The following is a 22,955-nucleotide window of genomic DNA, read 5'->3' on the forward strand; positions in this document are numbered from 1 at the left end:
CTGGAACAGGGCAAATCTATTGAAATCAAATCCATACAAGTCAATGAAATCAAGGAAAGATCATGCAAGCCTCGAATCACACCAGGGATGAATTTGGCCCACTATAGATATAAATTATAGCAGTTCTATTTTTCTTTATAGAGTAAAACACAAGCAAAGGAACCCACCAACTGTGTGGCTAACCTGATCCTCACTAGACATTTGTCAAAGAACACGTATTTGACAATACAACTGTTGTCCACACATCGAACTCTATTCTGCTTTGTGAGGCTCACTATAGGTTCAACCAGTTTTACACCAGTGTAATTCCACTAATTTCAATATCATTCCACTGACACAAAACTGCAGTAACAGAGTGGAGAATCAAGCTGTTGTAAGCTATCTGGTTACTTTAAGCAATGGCACCATAACAATCTATCTGATTTGGGGACTGTATAATCAAAAATATTTATAATAATATGTGAAACTTGCTAAGAATAGATGGGAAATTTTAAGCAAAACAAAGATAATGTTTTAGATATATAATTTTTAAACAGATCACATGCACAACTCGTGCACTGAGCTGTGGTCAATTTATAGCAGTTTTTAAAAAAACAAACTATTAGAATGTATAAAGAATGGAACAAAAACTAATACTGAAAATATTATAATAAATAGCATTTATATAAATGTTGCACCCACCTGAAATATTGCATCTATTTCCTATCAGCTTGTCTCAAAAAAGTTATAGCAGAAATAGTAGATATTTGGAATGGATGACCAAAAATAATTAGAGGCACAGACACATGTTCATATCAAGGGAAACTGATTGTGACTGTTTAATTTAGAGAGGAGATGAGTAAGAGCATAAACAGGTTTTCCATAAATGTCTACTACGTGGCTGCTTCTTACACATCTGGTTCTAGCCATTGTCACAAACAGGTTGCTGGACTAAATGAACCACTGGTCTGATCTGATATGGCAATTCTTATGTTCCTGATTACTTATCTTTCTAAGATGGGAAAAAAACACATTTGTAAAGAAACAATTCCCTTACTTGAGGATTTGCAGCCATTATTGTATAGTTTCCATCATCATCATTAGTAGTAGCTTCAATGTGTAGAGAATATGTTCCATCTCCCTCTCTCTTCATTTTGCAATGTTCATTTTTCTTTGAAATCTGCTTGCCATCCTTGAACCAATATACCTGAAAGTGATCATAAAGAAAAGCAGCTACACCTCTACCTCGATATAACGCGACCCAATATAACGTGGTAAAGCAGTGCTCCGGGGCAGGGGGCAGGGCTGCGCACTCTGGTGGATCAAAGCAAGTTTGATATAACGTGGTTTAACCTATAAGGCGGTAAGATTTTTTTGGCTCCCGAGGACAGCGTTATATCGGGGTAGAGGTGTATTTAAATTTGCTTTGCAGTTGAATAGTGACAAGGCAATCTGCAGATAAGAATAAAATATGTTTGCTGAACATTGCTACTGCGCATTTTTATAAATATTGTAAAATTTGCATATTTAAAATAAACAACGGAATGTTTCAGTATTGGGATAATGTAAGTTAACATTACAGAACTATTTTCTTGGCTGTATGAGTATGCGCACTGCTAGACATCTCATCAAATCAGCCCATATCTTTGAGACAGAATTGAGACCTTAATATTTTTATCAAGTTTTGTCTTCCTTTGATCAAAAAAGATCTGGAGATCAGTCAATGCAGATCACTTAGAGCTGACTTGCACTAAGCAATAGTGGGGAGATACTGCTATATTAACTGCTTTACTGATTACTTTGAGAACTACCTATGCACAACAACAGTCTTGGGAATGAGGGTCTGTGTAAGCGATATACAGGAAGTTACTGGTAAGTAACCTTTATTTCTGTACATCTGACTATAAGCATCACTTACTTTTGGTATGGGTATTCCAACAATTTTGCAGGTGAATGTAACAGGAGATCCTTCCATGACCCGAAAATGCTTGAGTCTCTTGTCAAAGATGGGTGCTATGCACTTGCCTGTAGGTATTTCATCATGTTGGATTTCATCATCTGATTCATCCACTGGGGTACGTTCCAGGCGAAACTCTATTTCATTCATCAACCTCTGTTCAAAGCTTGAAATCTTGTATTCCTGCAGAATTACATCGGCAGTGATCTGAACAACACTATTACACTCAAAGGTATTTCCAATCACTTGTCTTAAACCAAATGTCATCTAAAAGACCTGAAAACCTAAAAAGCCCTAACCCCAACAGTAGGTGTACTGGTGCATTGTGCAGCAGTAAACACCAATATGTGCACCCGCAGGCTCTTATTGTAACTTTGGTGTATATGTTTCATGAAAATGAGAGTAAGGTTGAGATCTGTCAAAGGGAGTTGCACCTCTTCAATGGGAGCTGTGCACATAACTCCTTTAGGCCTCTCTCGAGAATGTGGCACACTGAAAAAGTAGACTGCGGTTTTCAAGGGTGTTTTCCAGAACTAGTAGCCTACTAAATATATGACGTACTGCCTTTTTGTGTAATAATTTAATTCACATTTAAACAGAAGTATAGCTGCCAAAAGACGAAGATATCAAGATTAAAAAATATGAAACATTTTCGGGTTTACTTACCTTACTGCCAAATCTTGACCAGTGGAGTTAACTTTGGATTTGCACTGGTGTAACTGAGAGCACAATCTGGCCCACAATGTAAAAATGTAAGTTTGAAACTGGTCCTTAGATTATGAAAATATATGTTGCAACAGTGACCATTCCAGTGTGAACAACCAGTTATAATTTGTTTGAATTCATTAAGGGCCTGATCCAAAGCCAGTGAAGTCAATGGAAAGACACATTGCTCAGCTACACCTTCCTCTCAATGCCAATGAGAAGTCTGTCCAAAACCTCTCTCATTATGAGATCTGTACATAGGGCATCAGCCTCCTCTCTATTTGGCACAAAGGTATGGCTCCTACTTCTGTTGAAATCCATAGTAGTTTTGCCATTGATTTCACTGGGAATAGGATTATGTCCTTATCCTATTTCTGACGCAGATGTGTGTCATCAAAATTTAGCTTTAACTGCTAGCATACAGGGAGTGGAATTGTGATAAAATACAGGCTGCTTTGATCTAAGAATATTCAGTAAGGAAAAGTTCCAAGACTCTAAGAGACACATTACAGAAATTACTGGTAAGTATTTCTGAAAAGATAGTGATGATTTTTCTTTATACAGGATAATAATATTTTGACTTTCTAAAGCATCTTCCTTCTAAAGATTTACAAATCAGCCCTCATAATACCCCACATGACCTATTTTAATAGATTCATGTGCAATATAAGCAAAGAGTGCCTGTCAGATAAGAAGTGCAGCACAGTTCCTTTCTCTCAGCTAGAAAGACTCTCCTTTTTGTGGTAACTAAAAGATGCTATCTACAGACCATAGGCTCCTTCTCCAATCCCCAGCCCTCCTTGTACAACAGGAGCTGCCTTAATAGGCTAGTTATAGATTTCTCTGTGTAAGGTAATCCCTGGCTGGCATAGAGCTCTCTCTTCATTCCCTTGTCCTAACAACCCAGTGTAGGGGGCATGGTGGGGATATGAGGGTGTGTGGCTGAGGAATGATACTGTACATTCTGATGCCCTAAGATACAGTTACCAGCCAGTGCACATTACCACCTTCAGCCTTCTCTAACTTATGTGGGAGGCTGAACTGGCTAACCCAGAATGGGAGTTGAGGGAGCAGAAAAGTGGGGGAAATACATTTTTATCTCCCTCCTCTGCAGTGAATGCAACACAGCCAGATCAGAGTTTCTGAGCCCACAAGTCTGTGGTATTGTGCAGGATGCATCCACAAGATGGTGTTACCTACTGCAATGGTTGGTTAAGGTTTGCCCTATGGTTCACCACCAGCTGGCAAGCTAAACACATCCTTACTGAATTTCATCTTGTTTAGTTTTTTCTTTCACAAAGCATGTCTTAGCATATCACTTTATATGATAGGCCATATTCTAATATGTTACACTAGTGTAAATCAGGAGTTACTCTGATTTCAGATCTACTAAGTTTATCATGTTTTCCTGCAGACTACAGGTTTTGGCCTTTGTACAGGTCTATGGGGAAGTTAAGCAATCAATTTGTTTTTTCTGGTGCTGGGAACAGGACTGTGTGGGGGCAGATTCCATATGAAATCAGAGAGTGATTTGTGTATTTTAAGAAATAGCTTTGGCATTAAAATGCTTCATAGTCATCTCTCTTGTTCCTGAAGTTACTCATAAATTAAATCATCCAAATTCCGATACACCAGTTTCTCCCATAAGCGGTGATTCTAAGCAGATATTTCTCTTTTTTTTCCATGTCCACACTTTTCTGATATCTCATTTCATTCTTCTTAGATTTGAAATTTGCTGTGAGAACTTCTAAGGGCTTCTTTGGAATTCTTCAGGTAGCTCCTGAGAGCAGAGAGCAAACACTTGTACAGACTCCCCCAACCATCTGCCAGGACCTGAAGACATTATTACTAGTTTCTCTAAGGCCCCACAGGATGGCCACTGATGCATCTCCAGAATACAGGACATCCCCTCGGTTCTCCCCACCCCCACCTACATAACCGCTCCACCCTTGCCAGCATGACCTCTCACACGCTGCACAGAGGGTGTCATTGTTCAGAATGTACTGCCTGACTCTAGCCAGCGTGACCTCACACACATGGTCATGCCACTGGGGGCAGAGGAGTGTTCTCTGGGAAATGGCATCTTCCGTGTATGATACCAGACAAAACCATGTTCAGTGTTTTAGTCGTATCAGACAGGCACAAATCATATGAAAACAAGACTGTCAGGTTTCAAACTGGACAGATAGCTTGTCTACCACCAGAACAAAAATTTTTTTCAGTCTTGACATCTTGTATTTCCTTTGAGAGACAAGGTGGGTGAGGTCATATCTTTTATTGGACCAGCTTCTGTTCGTCAGAGAAACAAGCTTTTGAGCCATGCAGAGCTCTTCTTCAGGTGTGGGAAAAGCATTCAGAGTGTCATAGATAAATACAAGGTGGAACAGCTTGTGTAGCATAAGTAAACATCTGTTTCAAAGGATCATGATTATATATCTATCACACACTTTACTTTCCCCACAAATGATGCAATTGTGTCCTGACGCTGAGGTTTGTTACAGCATAACTTTAAAGTAGGAAGGTGTATACTTCAGAATGTTTGGCTAGATTTACAGAAACATTGGGAAACATTTTCTTTTTCTTTTGTATTTTTTTTGGTCAAAGGATATTGATATTTTGATTTATGGCTTCTGATCAGAAACTAGCACAATATGTTGCTTCCTACCATGCTGTTAGGAAGAAATCTATCTACGGTAGCATCTCAGAGTTACGCACACCTTGAGAATGCAGGTTGTTTGTAACTCTGAAATGTTCATAACTCTGAACAAAATGTTATGGTTGTTCTTTCAAAACTTTACAACTGAACACTGACTTAAAGCAGCTTTGAAACTTTACTATGCAGAAGAAAAAATGCTGCTTTTCCCCCCTTTTTTTAGTTGTTTACATTTAACACACTATTATAGTAGTTTTCAAACTTTTTTTCTGGCGACCCAGCTGAAGAAAATTGTTGATGCCCATGACCCAATGGAGCTGAGGATGAGGGGGTTGGGGTATCGGAGGGGCTCAGGGCTGGGGCTGGGGGTTAGGGTGTGGGAGAGGGTCAGGGCTCTGGGCTGAGGGTGCAGGCTCTAGGGTGGGACTAGGGATGAGGGGTTTGGGGTGCGGGAAGGGAATTGGGGCACAGGGTTGGGGCACAGGCTTACCTTGGGCGGGTCCCAGTCAGCGGCACAGCGGGGGTGCAGACGTCCAGCTTCTAGGCGGAGGTGAGCAAGCGGCTCCGCACAGCTCTCTCCTGCAGGCACTGCCCCCCCACTGGCCAATGGGAGTTTAGAGCCAGTGCTTGGGATAGCATGCAGAGCCCTGTGGCCCCCCAGCCTAGGAGCCAGACTTGCTGCTGGCCACTTCTGGGGCGCAGCACGGTGTCAGAACAGGAAGGGACGAGCCTGCCTTAGCCAGGCAGCACTGCTAACAGGACTTTTAATGGCCCTGTTGGTGGTGCTGACCAGAGCTGTCGTGCCCCAGTGCCTTACATTCCATAACCCAGTAATAAGTTGCAACCCACAGTTTGAAAACCACTGCACTGTTGTACTGTATTTGCTGTTTTTGGTTGTGTCTGATGTTCCTGATTGTGTACTTCCAGTTCCAAATGAAGTGTGTGGTTGACTGGTCAGTTCGTAACTCTGAGGTTCTACTGTATTTTAAATACTTATATAGTCCATATTTGCCATCGTATCTGAGCAACTGACAAGCTCTTTTTTATTGCCTTTACCCTCACAACACCTGAGAGAGGTAGGAAAGTATTCTCCCCATTTTACAGATATTAAGTGACTTGCCCAATATCATATGGAAAGTCTGTGGTGGAGCAAGTAATTGAGTCTTGGTCTCCCATGTCCCAGACTAGTATGCTAACCACTTTTCCATTCCTTCCTTGGAATGTTGAAAAGAATAACCCATCAAATAAGTATCTTGATCTGAATATAATATGTTGTATTAGGGGGAATTCTGATCTATGTTGATCACTTATTTTCCAGGCCTGGCTTCCCCAAGTACCAGATCTGTCCAATCAAACTATGCTGAAGGTTTATCTCACCTTTTAAAGTGTGGTTGCAGATTAACAATTGTGAAGTTGGCTGCGAGTCACTAAAAAAATGTTGTTCTTTGTGCATTTAAGACATCAGAAAATCTCTTACAACAGCTTTTATCCCTCAGCAGTGCTCTAGCTACACTGTTTTGTAAAGTGTCATGTACAGTTGTGTAGCTACAGAGCTCGGGGGAAGAATAGGGTGATTGAGCAGGTGATTAGGTGATATGAGGTCAGAAGGAAGGTACAGTAAATTCATGGATAATCTGGAGAATTCAGGAAGGTAACTTTTAGCTACAGTTGAATTCGATGGAACTTGAATGAGGATGTGGAGTGTTATGTCCTCATGGAGTAAGCAAGTTGTGTGATCACAACAATCTGACACCCTGAAAATTTAGAGGATGGGGATTTGGACTACAGAATCCAATAAACAAACTTTCGGTTTTTATGCACATTGTAATAAGGAAAAAAGAAGAATGCATGGCACCTGAATCTTCTCTTGTATAGTCATTTAAGTTAGTGCAAAGGAGAACCCAACCCAACACAACAGAATTGTTGGAATGCGTACTGCTTTTTGAACCTCCAGAGTAGTCAACATCAAGCAACAAAAGGCATTCCATTCTGCCAGTGCCAAGTATAATGTCTTCATGGCACTCCCAACCCCTAATACCCTAAGGACCACAGCTTGAGCCGAGAGATTTTTACACGGGATCTTTGTTTAGCAGTGCAAAGACCTAGTACTGGATTGGCTCAAATTTATAGTTTTAAACTATATGAGTGTGTTTATTAGCACAAATGCTGATCATGCAATTTTTCAAACCTACAAAGAAATGCAAATACACCTCTACCTTGATATAACGCTGTCCTTGGGAGCCAAAAAAGTCTTACCGCATTATAGGTGAAACCGCGTTATATTGAACTTGCTTTGATTCACCGGAGTGCACAGCCCCCCTCTCCGGAGCACTGCTTTATATACAGTGTTATATCCAAATTCCTGTTATATTGGGTCACATTATATCGAGGTAGAGGTTTATAATAACTTTCTAGAACAATGAAGCAATTATTTTCATATCTTTTTTTTTTTAACGATTTGTGTCAAAGGCAGAATTTGGAAATGAAAAATCTAGTGACAAGAATTACATATGGTGTAACAAAAGTTGGATAACAATGTTGTACCTTGGAGACATCTTGAGTTGTATAGTTGAAGACTGGGGAATCATTGCTTGGTCCCTGAAGTCTGTGGGCCAATTTTTCATCATATGTTGTTCTCTAGCAGAGGGAAGTAATGGGATTAGGAAGATAGTACCATACCACTTAAAGGCATAATTTTAATGAATCTGGAGCTGATTTTGGAATCAAAATATAATGAATGAAGTTCAGAGATAATGAAATAATACAACATAATTGGAGAGTCTGATACTTGTTCTAGATACTTGGGGTATTTCAGTAGTTTTTCTACTGATTTTTATTTGATACTGGCTGCTATCAAAAAGAAGATGCAGAATGTAATTACAAAATAAGGGCATTTTCTCTTTAAATATTGTGCTATTTTATAGCAGAGAATATGGAAGAAGGGAGTCCATCTGATGGAGCCATTTAAAAGTCCCCGCCATAGGCATTTTTTCTTTCTTGTGTGTTTTTTTACTAAAAAAAAATGGCATGCAAAAATGACTGTTATTGCAACATCCTGATCCTGCACAGTGATCCCTGCTGGCAAATTGCTGTGCTCATGTGGAGTCCCGGCCATGTCAGTGGGGCTTCATGCAGACACAGCAGTCTGTGCACTCAGATGACTATGCAGGATCATGGCCTAGGTTTGCATAGTTTAAATTTTAAAAATCAGGAAATGCCGAAGATAAGGTTCCTACAGTACAATTAACTCAGGAATGTCATATTCTAGTGTGTTAAGCTCAGTTTGTGGTTTTGTTTATTTACTAAGGTAATCTGCTTTGATCTGTTTGCTATCACTTATAATAGCTTAAAATCTATTTTTTGTTGTTAATAAACTTATTTTTGTCTAAAACTAGTGTGTGGAAATTATAATTTAGGGCAGAAAGCTGTTGCTCCCTCCACATTGAGGGAGAGGGCGAATTGTATGAGTTTATGTTTTGTGCAGTGCAAGATGGTACAATTTTGGGTTTACACTCCAGACTGTGTGTGTGGAGGGGTGCCTTAGCAATTGGGAGGTGCCTTAGTTGAGCCTTCCCATACAGAGCTGATCTCAGTATCTGTGTGTAAAGCTGCAGCTGCATGTGTTCCTATCTGTGGGTATGCTGGTGAAAGAGCAAGCTTAGAGAACTTGGCAACTTATCACAGCACCACAGTGTGAAAAGGAGCCCAGGCTGGTGGGTCAGGCGGGCTCAGTGGTACCCCAGTTCCAAGTGGCACCCCCAGAGGGAACCCATCACAGTGATATCTTGCTGTACAGTCAAAAATGAAATATAAAATAGTAAAAATCTAAAATCACAGCCACTCACATATAATACACAGGCATCAAAAATATATATCACCCCCAAATGATCAGTTCTCAAGTAGTCAGATGCAAAAGGAAAACAGAAGAAAGAGCAAATGTGTGTGTGGAGGGGGTGGGCGGAGGGGAGGACAAGGTGCACCCAAACTGTCAAAGGCAGGCCAACTGAAATTAATGGGTTTGCAGTGTCCCAACAAGCAGAGTGTGAAAAGTTCAGTGATTGTGTTTTAGGTGGTGAATTCTATCAGTGAAGACCATTGTCCGAGAGACACCTTTCTCTGTGATCTTGATTAGACCTAGGGCCTTAAAAAAGACCATAACTGTCAGCCAGGGACATAAAGCAATTGGTGTCTGCTCAAATAATTAGGGTACAAATACACAGCAACCCTTCCCGCCCCGCAACAGCAACTCTCAGAGCCTGGGCTCCTGGGCTTGTCCTGGTGGGCAGTGTAGACACTCTGGCTGGAAACTGGACTCTGAGACCCTTCCCCTCTTGCCAAGTCTCAGACCTGGGCTCCAGCCCAAGCCCAAAAAGTTACACTGCTGTTTTTAGACAGCATGAGCCCCTCAATCCTGAGTCAGTTGACCCAGGCTCTGAGACTCACTGCCATAGGGTTGTTTTTGCTGTGTAGACATTCCCAGAGAGCCTAAATTGCTAAGAGTTTTATATATTAATACCAAGATCTTGAATTGTATCCTTTGGCATATTGCCAATTACTAATCCTGTTTTGTCTAGTATTATACAACTGGGCATTCTCCATGAGGGTACCTTTACTTTGGAATTTAGTTCCCTCTCTTCGTCCAAAATAGCCTAAATTTGTATGTTCATTTTCGGGATGGTTGAAGTACGTGTGATTATAGTCCTTTAGGGTACAGGGTTTTTTTGAGGGAGTTTTTGGGGTCTTTGTGGGGTTTGACTGTGTTTTGTGGGATCTGAGATGAGATAATTGTGGTTATCAATGATTGGTTGTTTTCTTGGTGTTGGTGCAGAATGAGTAAAAAAGAAATGACCTCTGATCTGCTGTTGCTGTGTTTTGGTTTTTATGAGGTGTAGTTCTGTTATTAGTTAGGGTGCTTAGAAGAGCCCTTGGATAAACTCTAGGCCTTCTGTATCCTGGACATTATCATATTCACCAGGGAAAGGGAAGCATACATATGTGTTTGAGGGCTGTGAATAAAATGGCCATTATTTAATCATCTGTAGCTTTACTCTTTGTACTAACAATAAAACAATCACATGCTGCTCTCAATGTCTCATATGAGATACAGCCAGAGAGCATTGCTGCATGGTTTTCTTCATGGTAAACAACATAAATGTGTGGGTACAATTCCTAATTCTTAGGGCTGCAAGGGTTCTACTCACACAACTAATCCAACTCCTTGTTCTCATTCCTTAATTCTAACTTTTCTTGATTACTGTAGATTTAGTTCCCTTAATTTTACTGTAACACAGGGTTTGGAGATTTCATTATCTTTGTTTTCCTATCAATTATATAACTTGTATGGTAGCTTTCCAAGGAAATAATACTGCTCTCAGCTCACAAGTGTTGTCCAAATAGAAGAACTTTTCCCATTCATAGTCCCATTGAAATGAAGCTTATAAGCATAATTCAATTTAAAGGATGGTTATGATGATTAAAGTATTTAGTAAAAATGGCATCTTATTACTGCACACACAGTAAAATTTACATCTGCTATATCTATTAGCAAATACATGTTTTTACGCCTGCCAGCACTGCACAGCTAACATAGCTGTAGAAGACTATATTATAATCTATTCCACCTCATGCATCATCAGCAAAATTACTGGCTGTGTTCTGCATCTAGTATCCTTTATTGTTGGTGATGAATGATGTACTGGATGAAGCTGAAGGAACACATCTGGATTATAAAATATCATGCTGAGTGCACAGTTAGCAAACTCTTGATTTGTAAGATGACCAGATTTCACGTGAAAGTCATTGTTGGATAATAAATAGGGGAATGAAGACATAAATTTATATGGAATCACTCTTGTGTAATATAATAGTAATTATAGTAATATAATAAAATGATAGCAACACTTTATATTTACAATTCAGCATAGTACATCTTTCATTCCGGATGTTCCCAAGATGCTTCACAAATTGTATTATACAGCAATCACTTTCCCTGCCATTGAAATTCGGACAGCTCTGAGATACAATACCAACTAGGAGTCTGGTGGCACCTTAAAGGCTAACAAATTTATTTGGCATAAGCTTTCTTTATTTAGGCATAAGCTTTTGTGGGTAAAAAACCCACAAAAGCTTATGCCCAAATAAATTTGTTAGTCTTTAAGGTGCCACCGAACTCCTTGTTGTTTTTTGTGGATACAAACTAACACGGCTACTCCTCTGATATTTGAGATAGAATTCAACACTCTGCATAAGAAAAATACTATACAACAATTTTTAGGAGGAGATGGAGGTAATATGTATAAAAACTAAGGCTATTAATTAATTGCAGTTAACTCATGCAATTAACTCAAATTAATCACAATTTAAAAAATTAATCATGATTCATTGCACTGTTAAACAATAGAATACCAATTGAAATTAATTAAACATTTTTGGGTGGTTTTCTACATTTTCAAATATATCTATTTCAATTACAACACAAAATACAAAGTGTACAGTGCTCACTTTATATTATTTTTTATTACAAATATTTGCACTGTAAAAATGATAAAAGAAATAGTATTTTTCAATTCACCTCATACAAGTACTGTCGTGCAATCTTGTTAGCATGAAAGTTGAATTTACAAATGGAGAATTATGTACAAAAAAACCCCCCTGCATTCAAAAATATAACAATGTAAAACTTTAGAGCCTACAAGTCCACTCAGTCCTACTTCTTGTTCAGCCAATCACTAAGAGAAACAAGTTTGTTTACATTTACAGGAGATAATGCTACCCACGTCTTAATTACAATGTCACCTGGAAGTGAGAACAGACATTCACATGGCATTGTTGTAACTGGCGTCACAAGATATTAGCATGCCAGATGTGCTACAGATTCATGTGTCTCGTCATACTTTGGCCATCATTCCAGAGGACATGCTTCCATGCTGATGATGCTCATTAAAAAAATAATGCATTAATTAAATTTGTGACTGAGCTCCTTGGGAGACAATTGTATGTCTCCTGCTCTGTTTTACCCACATTCTGACACTTATTTTATGTTAAAGCAGTCTCAGATGATGACCCAGCACGTGTTCATTTTAAGAATATTTTCACTGCAAATTTGACAAAATGCAAAGATACCAATGTGAAATTTCTAAAGATACTTACAGCACTCAACCCAAGATTTAAGAATCTGAAGTGCCTTCCAGAATCTGAGAGGGATGAGGCGTGCAGCATGCTTTCAGATGTCTTAAAAGAGCAACAGTCTGACGTGGGAACTACAGAACCTGAACCACCAAAAAAGAAAATCAGCCTTCGGCTGGTGGCATCTGACTCAGATGATGAAAATGAACATGCGTTGGTCCACTCTGATTTGGATCATTATTGAGGAGAACCCACCATCAGCATGGACGCATGTTCTCTGGAATGGTGGTTGAAGCATCAAAGGACATATGAATCTTTAGTGCATCTAGCATGTAAATATCTTGCAATGCTGGCTAGAACAGTGCCATGCAAAACCCTGTTCTCACTTTCAGGTGACATTGGACACCAGAAGCAGGCAGCATTATCCTCTGCAACTGTAAACAAACTTGTTTGTCTGAGCGATTGGCTGAAGTAAGACTGATTGGACTTCTAGGCTCTAAAGTTTTACATTGTTTTATTTTTGAATGCAGGTTTTTTTGTACATAATTCTACATTTGTAAGTTCAACTTTCGTGATAAAGAAATTGCACTACAGTAGTTGTATTATGTGAATGGAAAAATACTATTTATTTTGTTTTTTGCAGTGCAAATATTTGTAATAAAAATAATATAAAGTGAGCACTGTACATTTTTTATTCTGTGTTGTAGTTGAAATCAATACATTTGAAAATGTAGAAAAATTGAAAAATATTTAAATAATTGGTAATCTGTTATTGTTTAACAGTGCAATTAATCACAATTATTTTTTTAATCACATGATTAATCACGATTAATTTTTTAATTGCTTGACAGCTGTAGTAAAAACAATATTGAGAAAATCAAATATAATGAAACTACTAGCTAAGCTCAATATAGGACAATACTCATATCCATTCATTAAATACTTATCTTTTCTATGCAGTACTGATTTATCAGTGTTTGATAAAAACTGAATACAAATTCCTAAAAGAGAACTCTTCTGGTACTCCAAAAAAACAAAACAAAACAAACAAAAAACAAAATAACCCCCCCCCCCAAACAAACAAACAAAAAGCCAAGGTAATGCAGAAATACTTGATACAAAAAAAATCTTTTTCAATATTTCATTTTTTGGGACAGAACCCCTCACCCATGTGGCCAAGTACAGAAACACCTAGATATAATGCATCCGTATGTTCACTGTTCTTTTTCCTCCCCTTCTTCATTTCATGTCCTGTTTGAAGACCAATACCAAGAGGTCTTCTCTCAAACTTCCAGATCCTAGTATCAACCAAAGCAGTCTCCTCCCTGAGTTGTGCAGGTATAAAAATGTTAGTGGCTCAGGGTGGGGATTTGGGAAGCAGAAGTGAAAACAGTGATTTAGCTCAAACACTGAGTCCCTTGCGGAGGAGATGGATTGTTCATTTTGCGGTGGAACTAGACTTCCCCCCTTTTTTAACATTTACTTTTGTTGAACCTCCCCAAAATTGGATGCTGTCTGGCAAGTTATCACAGTAATTAGAGATGGGTCAAATCTGAACTTCCTCAAAGTTCTTGGGCTGCAGGATTCAGGATTTTGGTTTGGCCTCATACCTAATGATAAATACAGTATATAAATAACTTGTGGTATCAGTAGATAACTTTAATACTATGTAGTTCCCTTTGTTTCTACAGAGGTTATCATGCAGTTAACTTGAAAGACTGACTGGTATTTCACAGTAGTTATCTAAGTAATTTGTCTTACTACCATAGCAAGTACAAACTGTAACACTTGTGATTCATCTGCAAAACATACCACATGCCAATTGTTTTACTAGAAGTGTTCTAGGAGGGGAATCCATGAGAGGAAAGGTTAACAGCATAATTAAAAAGCCAGAGATTACAATAGCAGTCGTAACAGTGGGTAACTGACTCCACAGAGCCACAGTTTTCAGATACCTCTGTATTCTCTTTCAGAGATGCTTAAAGTTCTTGTTTGTGAGCAACTTGGGAAAATCCCTCCTTTTTGGACTAAGCCTCAGTAAATGGGTTTAGTACAAGGGGTCCCATATAAATAGTGATGATAGAATACTTTCCCACAGATAAAATGGCTACTCTGTAGCTATTAGTACACTCTTAGTCTTTCATGTCCAAGTTCATACCAATATTGTTAAATGGCTGCTGAACCTGCATTATCAAGGAATTCCCCCAGCCTCCTCCAACATTTTGTTGCCACCTTAATTTCTTATTCACCCACATTTTGAAGTATTTACTGATTCTAGTTGATTTCAACTGATACTCACTTTCTTGAGCTTTGTTAAAAACTTATTTAATCAAGCTCACCTAACACTGGCTTTGAAGTTCCTATTGAAAGATGTAACAGCTACCACAAACATTTTTATGATAAGCTGATAATGAATAACCTCTCAATTAATATTACTCAGCTGTCTGAAAAAATGTTCATAACAAAAAGAATTAAAATAGCATATTAATTCATACTATTTCAACCCAAGTAAACAAGCAATCTTTCATACAATTAGTTCCTCTACTTAAGTTGTATCAAATATGTACGGTAGATGAATTAAGATGTGTGTAATTAATTAAATGTCATGAAAAGTGAGGAAGTGAAATCCAGTACAGGTGAAAAGCTATGCTCAGATAAGGTTTTATATTCCAGCACTGCTACCTCAATATTCTCTATTCGAGATTATCAAGCAAATATAAGAACTCTCACAGTACAAAATTCTACAATCCATACCTCTTTATATCCTTTTAAAAACTCTAGTAAGCAGTACTTACTATGAGACCTCACAGCCTTACACGCATCTGTGTCCCATAAGACTCAACATCTATCTTGCTTATGATGAGTGAATGAAGGGCACTTTAATAACAATCGTTATTTTTACCTGCTGACTACTATGTCGACGGACATCCTCTTTGAAATGCATTTTTTCCTGCAAGTCCCTTACAACTGCAGCTTTATTGTCGTGAATATAATCATCCGTTGCTAATCGCAGGGGCTTTAGATTTTTCTTCATTAGTCCATGGGTTGCTCTAAAAAACAGATCTGTTACTAAAATGCTAGTAATGATAAATAGTCAATCACTTTTGTAATGTCATTCATTAAACTCTAAATATGCAAAGAAATCAGCTGATTGCTTTATCTATTAAACAGAGAACAAAAATTTACTATCTTACTGTGTGCATCTAATTCTCATTAATGCCAGTAGGAATTAAGAATGCACATTTCGTAAAGAATATGCATTAGATACTACATCGGTTCCAGATCCTTCCTTTCTGGAATGAGGCCATCAGAATAACACCAAGCTATTCAAGAAATGTGTGTACATCTAGGTGTAGGTACACAGAGACATAGCTGTAACATACCAAAAAAGTTAATGGTGTTTACCTTACCAGGGCAACCATATAGTGGGTGTGTCTTCACCCTCCCCTTCTCATATTTTCCCTGATCATTCATTCCTTTCTGTGCCCTCCCCCTTCTGGTTCTTCTAGGCCAAATCTCTACTTTTCCATTTGTGAAATGCTGTCTCTTTTTAAACTAAATCAAACTTTAATAAATATTTGAATATTAAACAACAGTCTCTACGCTAAGAGAATAGGCCTTCCTATGGCCTACCTCTCCCAAAAGCAATTGGGGAGTAAATCTGCAATGTACTAATATAATTAATTAGATGTGTTCTGACTAATGGGAAGCATCAGTAGAAGGGGTAACAGTCCATCACTATGAAAAGCACATTTATCTTAGATCATCCCACACAAGTTTGGTGTTATCTCACCACTCCTACTGCAGTAATTATTAACATCACCAATGCAAAATAATGAAACTAAAGTTCTGGTAAAATCATAGAAATGTAGGGCTGGAAGGCACCTCAAGAGGTCATCTAGTCCAACCCACTTTACCGAGGTAGGACCAAGTATACCTAGACCTAAATGTTCGTCCATTAACTCAAATAATTTTTGTGCCCCTCATTTTTATACTTGCTCCCATATTAAGATGTACATTTGGCCCTTGACTGTTTAGGAGCTATTTGCATGTGGAGTTAGCTCTAGGCTGTGAGCCAGGAACAGCAAATGCGGATAATAATAGTTACCTACCATACCTCAGTATTCTGAAGATTAATTCGTTAATGATTATAATGCGCTATATGAACGTTAAGTGTGATTAATGTGAAGGGAACAATTATTCTGCAGTACGTATGCACTAGCTCCAAGTGGGTTTTTGTTTGGTTGGTTTTTGCCTACTGTTGTCATTGTGAGGTTATAAAAGCTGCAGAGATCTCATTCACTGTTTGGTGGGGTAAGGGTAAAATCCTAACTAAGAACATGACAGCTCTGTTTCATATGTCTGCCGTCCATGCTGTGACTGCAGAAGAGCCCAGGCATGTGTTGTAGGAATGTTGCTGAGCTCAACAGAAACCAAATACCTGGTGGTGCTGAGCAATCTTAAATGTACTTAAAGGCTTCTTTGAACTTTATTGTGAAAGGCTGGTGAGTGTTGGGAGTAGATGTATATATTTTTTTAATTCCCAGATTTGTCTGTATTTGACATAAAGTTATGGCCATGGGGACTGCACACAAGACAGTGGGTCCGGAGACTCTATGTTTATTTTTGACAGTCACTGCCTTGCTGTCTCTCATGTGTAAGATAAGGACAGTAATGGTGACTCCCCCTTTGTAAAGAGTTTGGAGGTCTATTCATGAAAAGATCTTTAAAAGTGTTAGTGTAGTACATGCTAACACAGTGTTGGTCTGAGAGACAGCAGTTATTATTTTTAATCTCAACCCTATCAAGAAAACAATGACAGAACACCCTCTTCTAGCCTTTAAACAACTCCCAGCCTCTCCCTGCTCATCATCAGAAACAAGCTTCCTACAGACCAGGACACACCAACTCGAAGTAGCACCAGACCCTGCCAGAACAACAGATGCAGAAACTCTAGATGTATCTTCACTGCTATGATGATCAATACCTCCAACCAAATACCGTTCAAGATCCATGGGTCTACACATGCCAATCACACCCTGGGTGTACCTCATCCAGTGCCCTAAATGCCCCAATAACAATTATGTGGGTGAAACCAGACAATCCCTATGTTCTCAAATGAACTCACACAGGAAAATAATAAAGGACAAAAACACCATATCACCTGTGGGTGAACACTTTTCACAAAGCGATCACTCCATATTTGACTTATCAGTCTTCATCCTCAAAGGACACCTGCACAACACCTTCAAAAAATGAGTCTGGGAGCTTAAATTCATAACTTTATTAGACACTAAAAATCCTGGACTGAATAGAGGCACTAGATTTATGTAAAACACTATATAACCTACTAAACCGCACCCACCCCCAGCTTTTTTTCCCTTTCCCCCCATGACTGCAGGGGTATTAACTGGCCACTTCACCTTGAACAGTCCCTTGAAATATGTGTCTTCTACTTATGCTAAACAATCTGTTCCACTCTGAGTACATTTCCCAGACCTGAAGAGGAGCTCTGTGTAAGCTCAAAAGCTTGTCTCCCTCATCAATAGAAGTTGATCCAATAAAAGATATTACCTCACCCACCTTGTTTCCCTAACAAAAAAATGAGACACTTCAAAACATTAATCTTTTGGATATGACATCTTACTTGTTAGGTTACATAGAGCACACTAGTCTGTCACAGAAACCTCTCTCTACTGCTTATTCTAATAATTAAATTATCCATTATTTGGAAACTATTAATTCATCAGAGCTTTTAAATATTTAACAATTGCAAACAAAAATTTTGTAAATTATTTTTAGATATACCTATTCTATATGCCTACCATTGGGTCACCATGTCTTGGTTACCAAATCCTTTAAAAAATTTAAATCATTTACCCACAGTAGGTAAATGAGCTTTAATAGCTCACAGATAAATAGGTTTAGATTTATCCTGTAAAATCACTTCCTCCCATGAACAGAATTCTCTGCATCCCTGATGAAGTTCTGAAAGTCCTCAATATCTCCTACCTCCATCCATTTTAACCCTACCATCTTGTCATCCTGAGTCCACCCTGTCCTCCAGGTATCATGTTGTAGCTACCATCCTTCCAGATGGGCCTGCCTCAAAGCTGCCTTAATTGGGCATAAGGTTTGAATGAATCAAATCCTCCTTTCCAAGAAGTAGGCATGCTGTTAATGGATAAGAGCCCACCAATATCTTTATATTTCTATTTCATGAATGACATTATTTCAACAAAACATCTATGTGAGCACAAAACAGAAATTAACCATGGTTTCAAAGTAACTTCCTGTACCAACTTCAGCTTTTAAGTTTGTGCTACTTACGCAGCTGGTGCGCTTCTAGGCAGACCCATAGCATTGGTTGGTGGTATAGAAGGAAGTGAAGGAAGAACAGAACTCAGAAAGGCTACTGGGTTCTGAATCCGGCTGATTGGAGAGACAGGAGTAGGAAGTATGCTGTGGGGCTGAAATTGGTTCAGACTAGATATAGAAAGCAATAGTGGAGGCAACACTGATTCTTTGGGACTTGCTAGAGGCTGCTCACTTTGGCTTGTAAACCCTCCCGGAGACCTTGTCTGGATTGGTGGAGGAGATTCAATGAAATTTTCCTTGTTCATTGCTCTTTGGCTTCCTTGAGGCACGCTGCTGAATGTAGGCACTGGGGAGCTGGAAGGGGAGTTGATAGGTGGTGTGGTGTTCTGGGACACAAGGAACTGTTTCGGTCGGCTATAGCTGAATGTCTGTGAAGGAGAGACTTTGGCTTCCTTGTATATAGTTGTATACTGCTGGTTGAATGAAGTAGCGGAGTTCAATATACCTGTGCTGAATGGCAGTTCTCTTGGAGATGGAGGTGACGGCTGGTGTAGATGCTGCTGTTCAAGCAAGACCTGGTTGTGGAGCTGTTGTAACTGGGTGGGATCTCTGTATACAAAACAAGGATGGATAAAATCTGTCATGTGCCACATCAAACTGTTAAACAGGTTGTCTGCGCTGCCACTGTAGTTCTGAGAGTATAAATTTTCATGTGCAGCTGGTCACACCTCAGGCTCAAAAGGAAAGGTGATGCTAATAACAAAAACTAGGGAGAGCTTCTTTCCTCCTTATGTTCTGTGGCATCAAGCAAAGAGAACGATATCGGGTGGAAAGGAAATATTGTTAAAATAAACCACTCCTTTCCCCTGCTAAAAGCCTTTCCCCTTTCTTCCCAGTGCCATAATACATACTATTTGATTGGAACAGTTTTGTTTTTTTAAACTTTAACAGGTGAAGAGAACTATTTGCAGGAAAATAAAACTCTGATCTGTAGACTTAATTTCCTTTATTTTAAGGGAGTCAGATTCTGCCGTTATGGTTAGTAGTTAGTAGTTCATCTCCAGTGAAGTCTGTGAGCTTGCACTGGTGTAACTGAGAGAACAATGAACTTTTACAATCCAATATCAAGCCTCTCTTTTTAACATCTATTAAGAGTTTAAACTAAGTGCTGAAGCCAACAGTATGGTAAACAACACGCTGTAACAACTACACTTCAAGAGTAAATGTAATCAGCCTTAATTTGGCTGGTGTTGACATTCAGTGCAGAGCTGGAGTACGTCATTCAGGGAGCAGCTGCAGTTCATGCAATTTTTATTTCCTAGATGTTATTTATAGTGGTTATGTCTTTGTTCACTTATGCAGTCAAAGCAAATTATTTCCCACATTATGTGATAGATTTTGTTATTATGCATGTGGAAATATAGCATATGGATAATAGGCTGCCTTTCTCCTTAGTGAAAAACAACATAAATGACAACTATGAGATGTGAAGAGTCATCATGTAATAAATTGCTCAATTTTCCTTTAACATCTAACAAAGAAAGATAGACAAGCTGCTATTGCTTATTTTTTTAATGTTAATTTTATATTGCACTTTAATCTTCACCATTATATAGAGAGACTTCAAACCTTATGGTGCTTTCATCTGTCTATGAATTCACTTACATTTTCTTCACATGAAAATTTATCTTTCTGAAAGTTTAAAAGTATAAACGGCCCCAAATCCAAACTCCATGAATTTAGTGGACCTTCAGATTTATTTAAATGTAACTGTTGTTCTTTACACAATTTAGTGCCCACAAATAACTCTGTTAAAAGAACATTATTAAGTTTTCAAAGTCAAGCACTTAAAAGTTACGAAATGCCAGAATTAAGGTTGCCTGTGCAAGTTTAATTTGGCCTACTTGGCCATCTGCATTATGATACAGCCTTTAATTACATGATCACATATTATTTTTTCCACAGGACTCCGTAGTCATTCAAGTGTTGGGCAACATTAATAATGTTGTGAAGACTTACCATGTCTCTTCTCAGGCCTTTTTTCCTCTAGACTAAACATGCCCAATTTTTCAACTGTTCATCACGTCAGGTTTTCTACATCTCTTATAATTATGGTTGCTCTCTTTTGGACTCCCTCCGGTTTGTTCACATCTTTCTTAACATGTGGTACCCAAAACTGGACAGATTACTCCAGTTGGGGCCTCAGCAGTGTCAAGTAGAGTAGAACAGCTACCTCCCTTGGCCTCCATATAACACTCCTGTTAATACATCCCAGAATGACAATTTCCCTTTTTACAACAGCATCACACTGTTGACTCATATTCAATTTGTGATCCATTATAACTCCCAGATCCTTTTCTGCAGTACTACCATCTAGCTTATTATTCCACATTTTGTAGTTGTGCATTTGATTTTTCCTTCCAAAATGTGCCAAACAAGCTGTTGGCAAGTCACTTAATCTCTGTTTTCTCATCTGTAAAAGTGATATGATACTACACACTTGCCTCAAAGTATTAATTAGTTAATTTTTTAAGTACTTTTAGATCCTTAAATGAAAGATGCTATGTAGGTTTCCTTGTTTGTTTGTTTTTTATGAAGGGCTCTACACTGCTTGCTAAATTGGATTTGAGGCAAGGAACTCTTAAGTTCCATTAGCAAAAAGATAGAAGTTCATTTCTTTAATGAACTGCAAAAGGGTGTTCAGATAAAAGAGGAAGCAGTTTGAGTGTACCTCATGGTTGGGATTCCAAAAGTTGTCCTTGAACAATATTACACTGGTCCTTAAAATCTCCCCAGACCACAGTGCTCTAATCCTGCACTTGTCTGGTATCACACCATCTTAAACCCCTAAATCTTTTATTTGTCTTAGGATGAGATTCATTTTCTGGGTCATAAAGTTATAAGGGAAGGCCTCATGAATCTTCAGTTTCATATTCAAGAAATACTACACCTACCAGTCTATATGAAATACAAAATTGTATGTATCCACTCCACATAAGATTACATAAGCACAGCTAAGTGAGAAACGTGCAAAGTTTGCTTGCATTTTGCCTGGATCCAGGCAATATGATTAATCTCTTACTTGCAACAACAACACACAAAATATCATAGAATTCACAACACAAAAAGAAATGGGAAAATATTTTTGAATTTTTTTAAATGTTGTAATGCACTTTCATTTCCTCATGAAATACACATGAAATCAGAGGTAGTTTAATGATATGTGATTTCTAACATTAATATTAAGACTTAAAATTCCTTTTACTTACAGTTTTGGTTTAGCCAGTACTGGAGGGGGCTCTTTTGTAGGTGAGGTTGGCTCTGGTATTTTCGTTGTGTGTCCATTAATCCTCTCCTGGAAGTAGTGTGGTCTAACCTGGTTTGCAGATCCTCCTCCATCTTTTGATGATGTTTCACTTCCTTTATCATCTTCAGGCAGTTTAAAGTGCACCCGGAGGCCTATCTTAGAACTTGACCTGGGTTCATTGTGGTTCACAAGGACCCCTTCTAATTTAGGTTTTGGGGGCTGATCCACCACTGGAAGTGAAGGGATGAGTGGGGTAGGATGTTGTTGAGCAGCAATTAAGTTGATTGAGCTCATTGTATGAAGGGCAGCAGTGTTGCTATGGTCCTCAGGCCCTGAAATGGCAAATATTAAACTTATGCTGTTACTTAAATTTGGTGAATTAGATTACAGTAAAATCATAACTGTTGCAGTTGGGAAAGCTCAGGTTAATGCCTTATCTAGCTTTGGAATTAATTGTTTGGCTATATTCATACACATACCTATTTCTTAAACGTAACAGAGAATATTATAAAAAGAATCTTTCTACAATTGCAAAGATCTAGATCTGCACCCCTGTTCTCCAATGAGTTCGCAAGCATCTTCAGAATCGGTCAGAAAAATTCTCTAGCTTTTATGGTTGCAAAGAAAACCTTCCAAACATGAGCAAAATACAAACTAATGCTGTGCTGAGTCTTTTTTCCATTTATTGATGCATTAACCAGCTGCTTTGTATCACAAAAGCTCAAAGCAGGTGAGTGGCAACTGAGGATCTGGGCCAACGTGTTCATTATGGGCTTTATATTATAGTAAGAGAACTGGTACACTGGAGAGAATCGAGAGAGATTACAAAAAAGATTATTGATCTATCCTGAGGTCAGTGAGAGTTTAGCTTGAGAAAAGACTGGTGCAGGATTTGTCCCTTCATGTCCTAC

At 38.6% G+C, this 22,955-nt stretch overlaps 1 protein-coding gene across 1 annotated transcript in view; it reads right to left on the minus strand.

Moving 5' to 3' along the window:
- The window catches only part of MYPN (myopalladin), a 122,389-nt gene that overhangs the window by 20,109 nt on the left and 79,325 nt on the right, over positions 1-22,955 (minus strand). The window contains 6 exon segments of the mRNA XM_030570702.1: positions 1,037-1,186; positions 1,898-2,119; positions 7,839-7,931; positions 15,322-15,469; positions 18,750-19,346; positions 22,007-22,376. Coding sequence (XP_030426562.1) covers positions 1,037-1,186; positions 1,898-2,119; positions 7,839-7,931; positions 15,322-15,469; positions 18,750-19,346; positions 22,007-22,376 — 1,580 coding nt within the window.

Source organism: Gopherus evgoodei, chromosome 7 (genome assembly GCF_007399415.2).
Source record: "Gopherus evgoodei ecotype Sinaloan lineage chromosome 7, rGopEvg1_v1.p, whole genome shotgun sequence".
NCBI lineage: Eukaryota > Metazoa > Chordata > Testudines > Testudinidae > Gopherus > Gopherus evgoodei.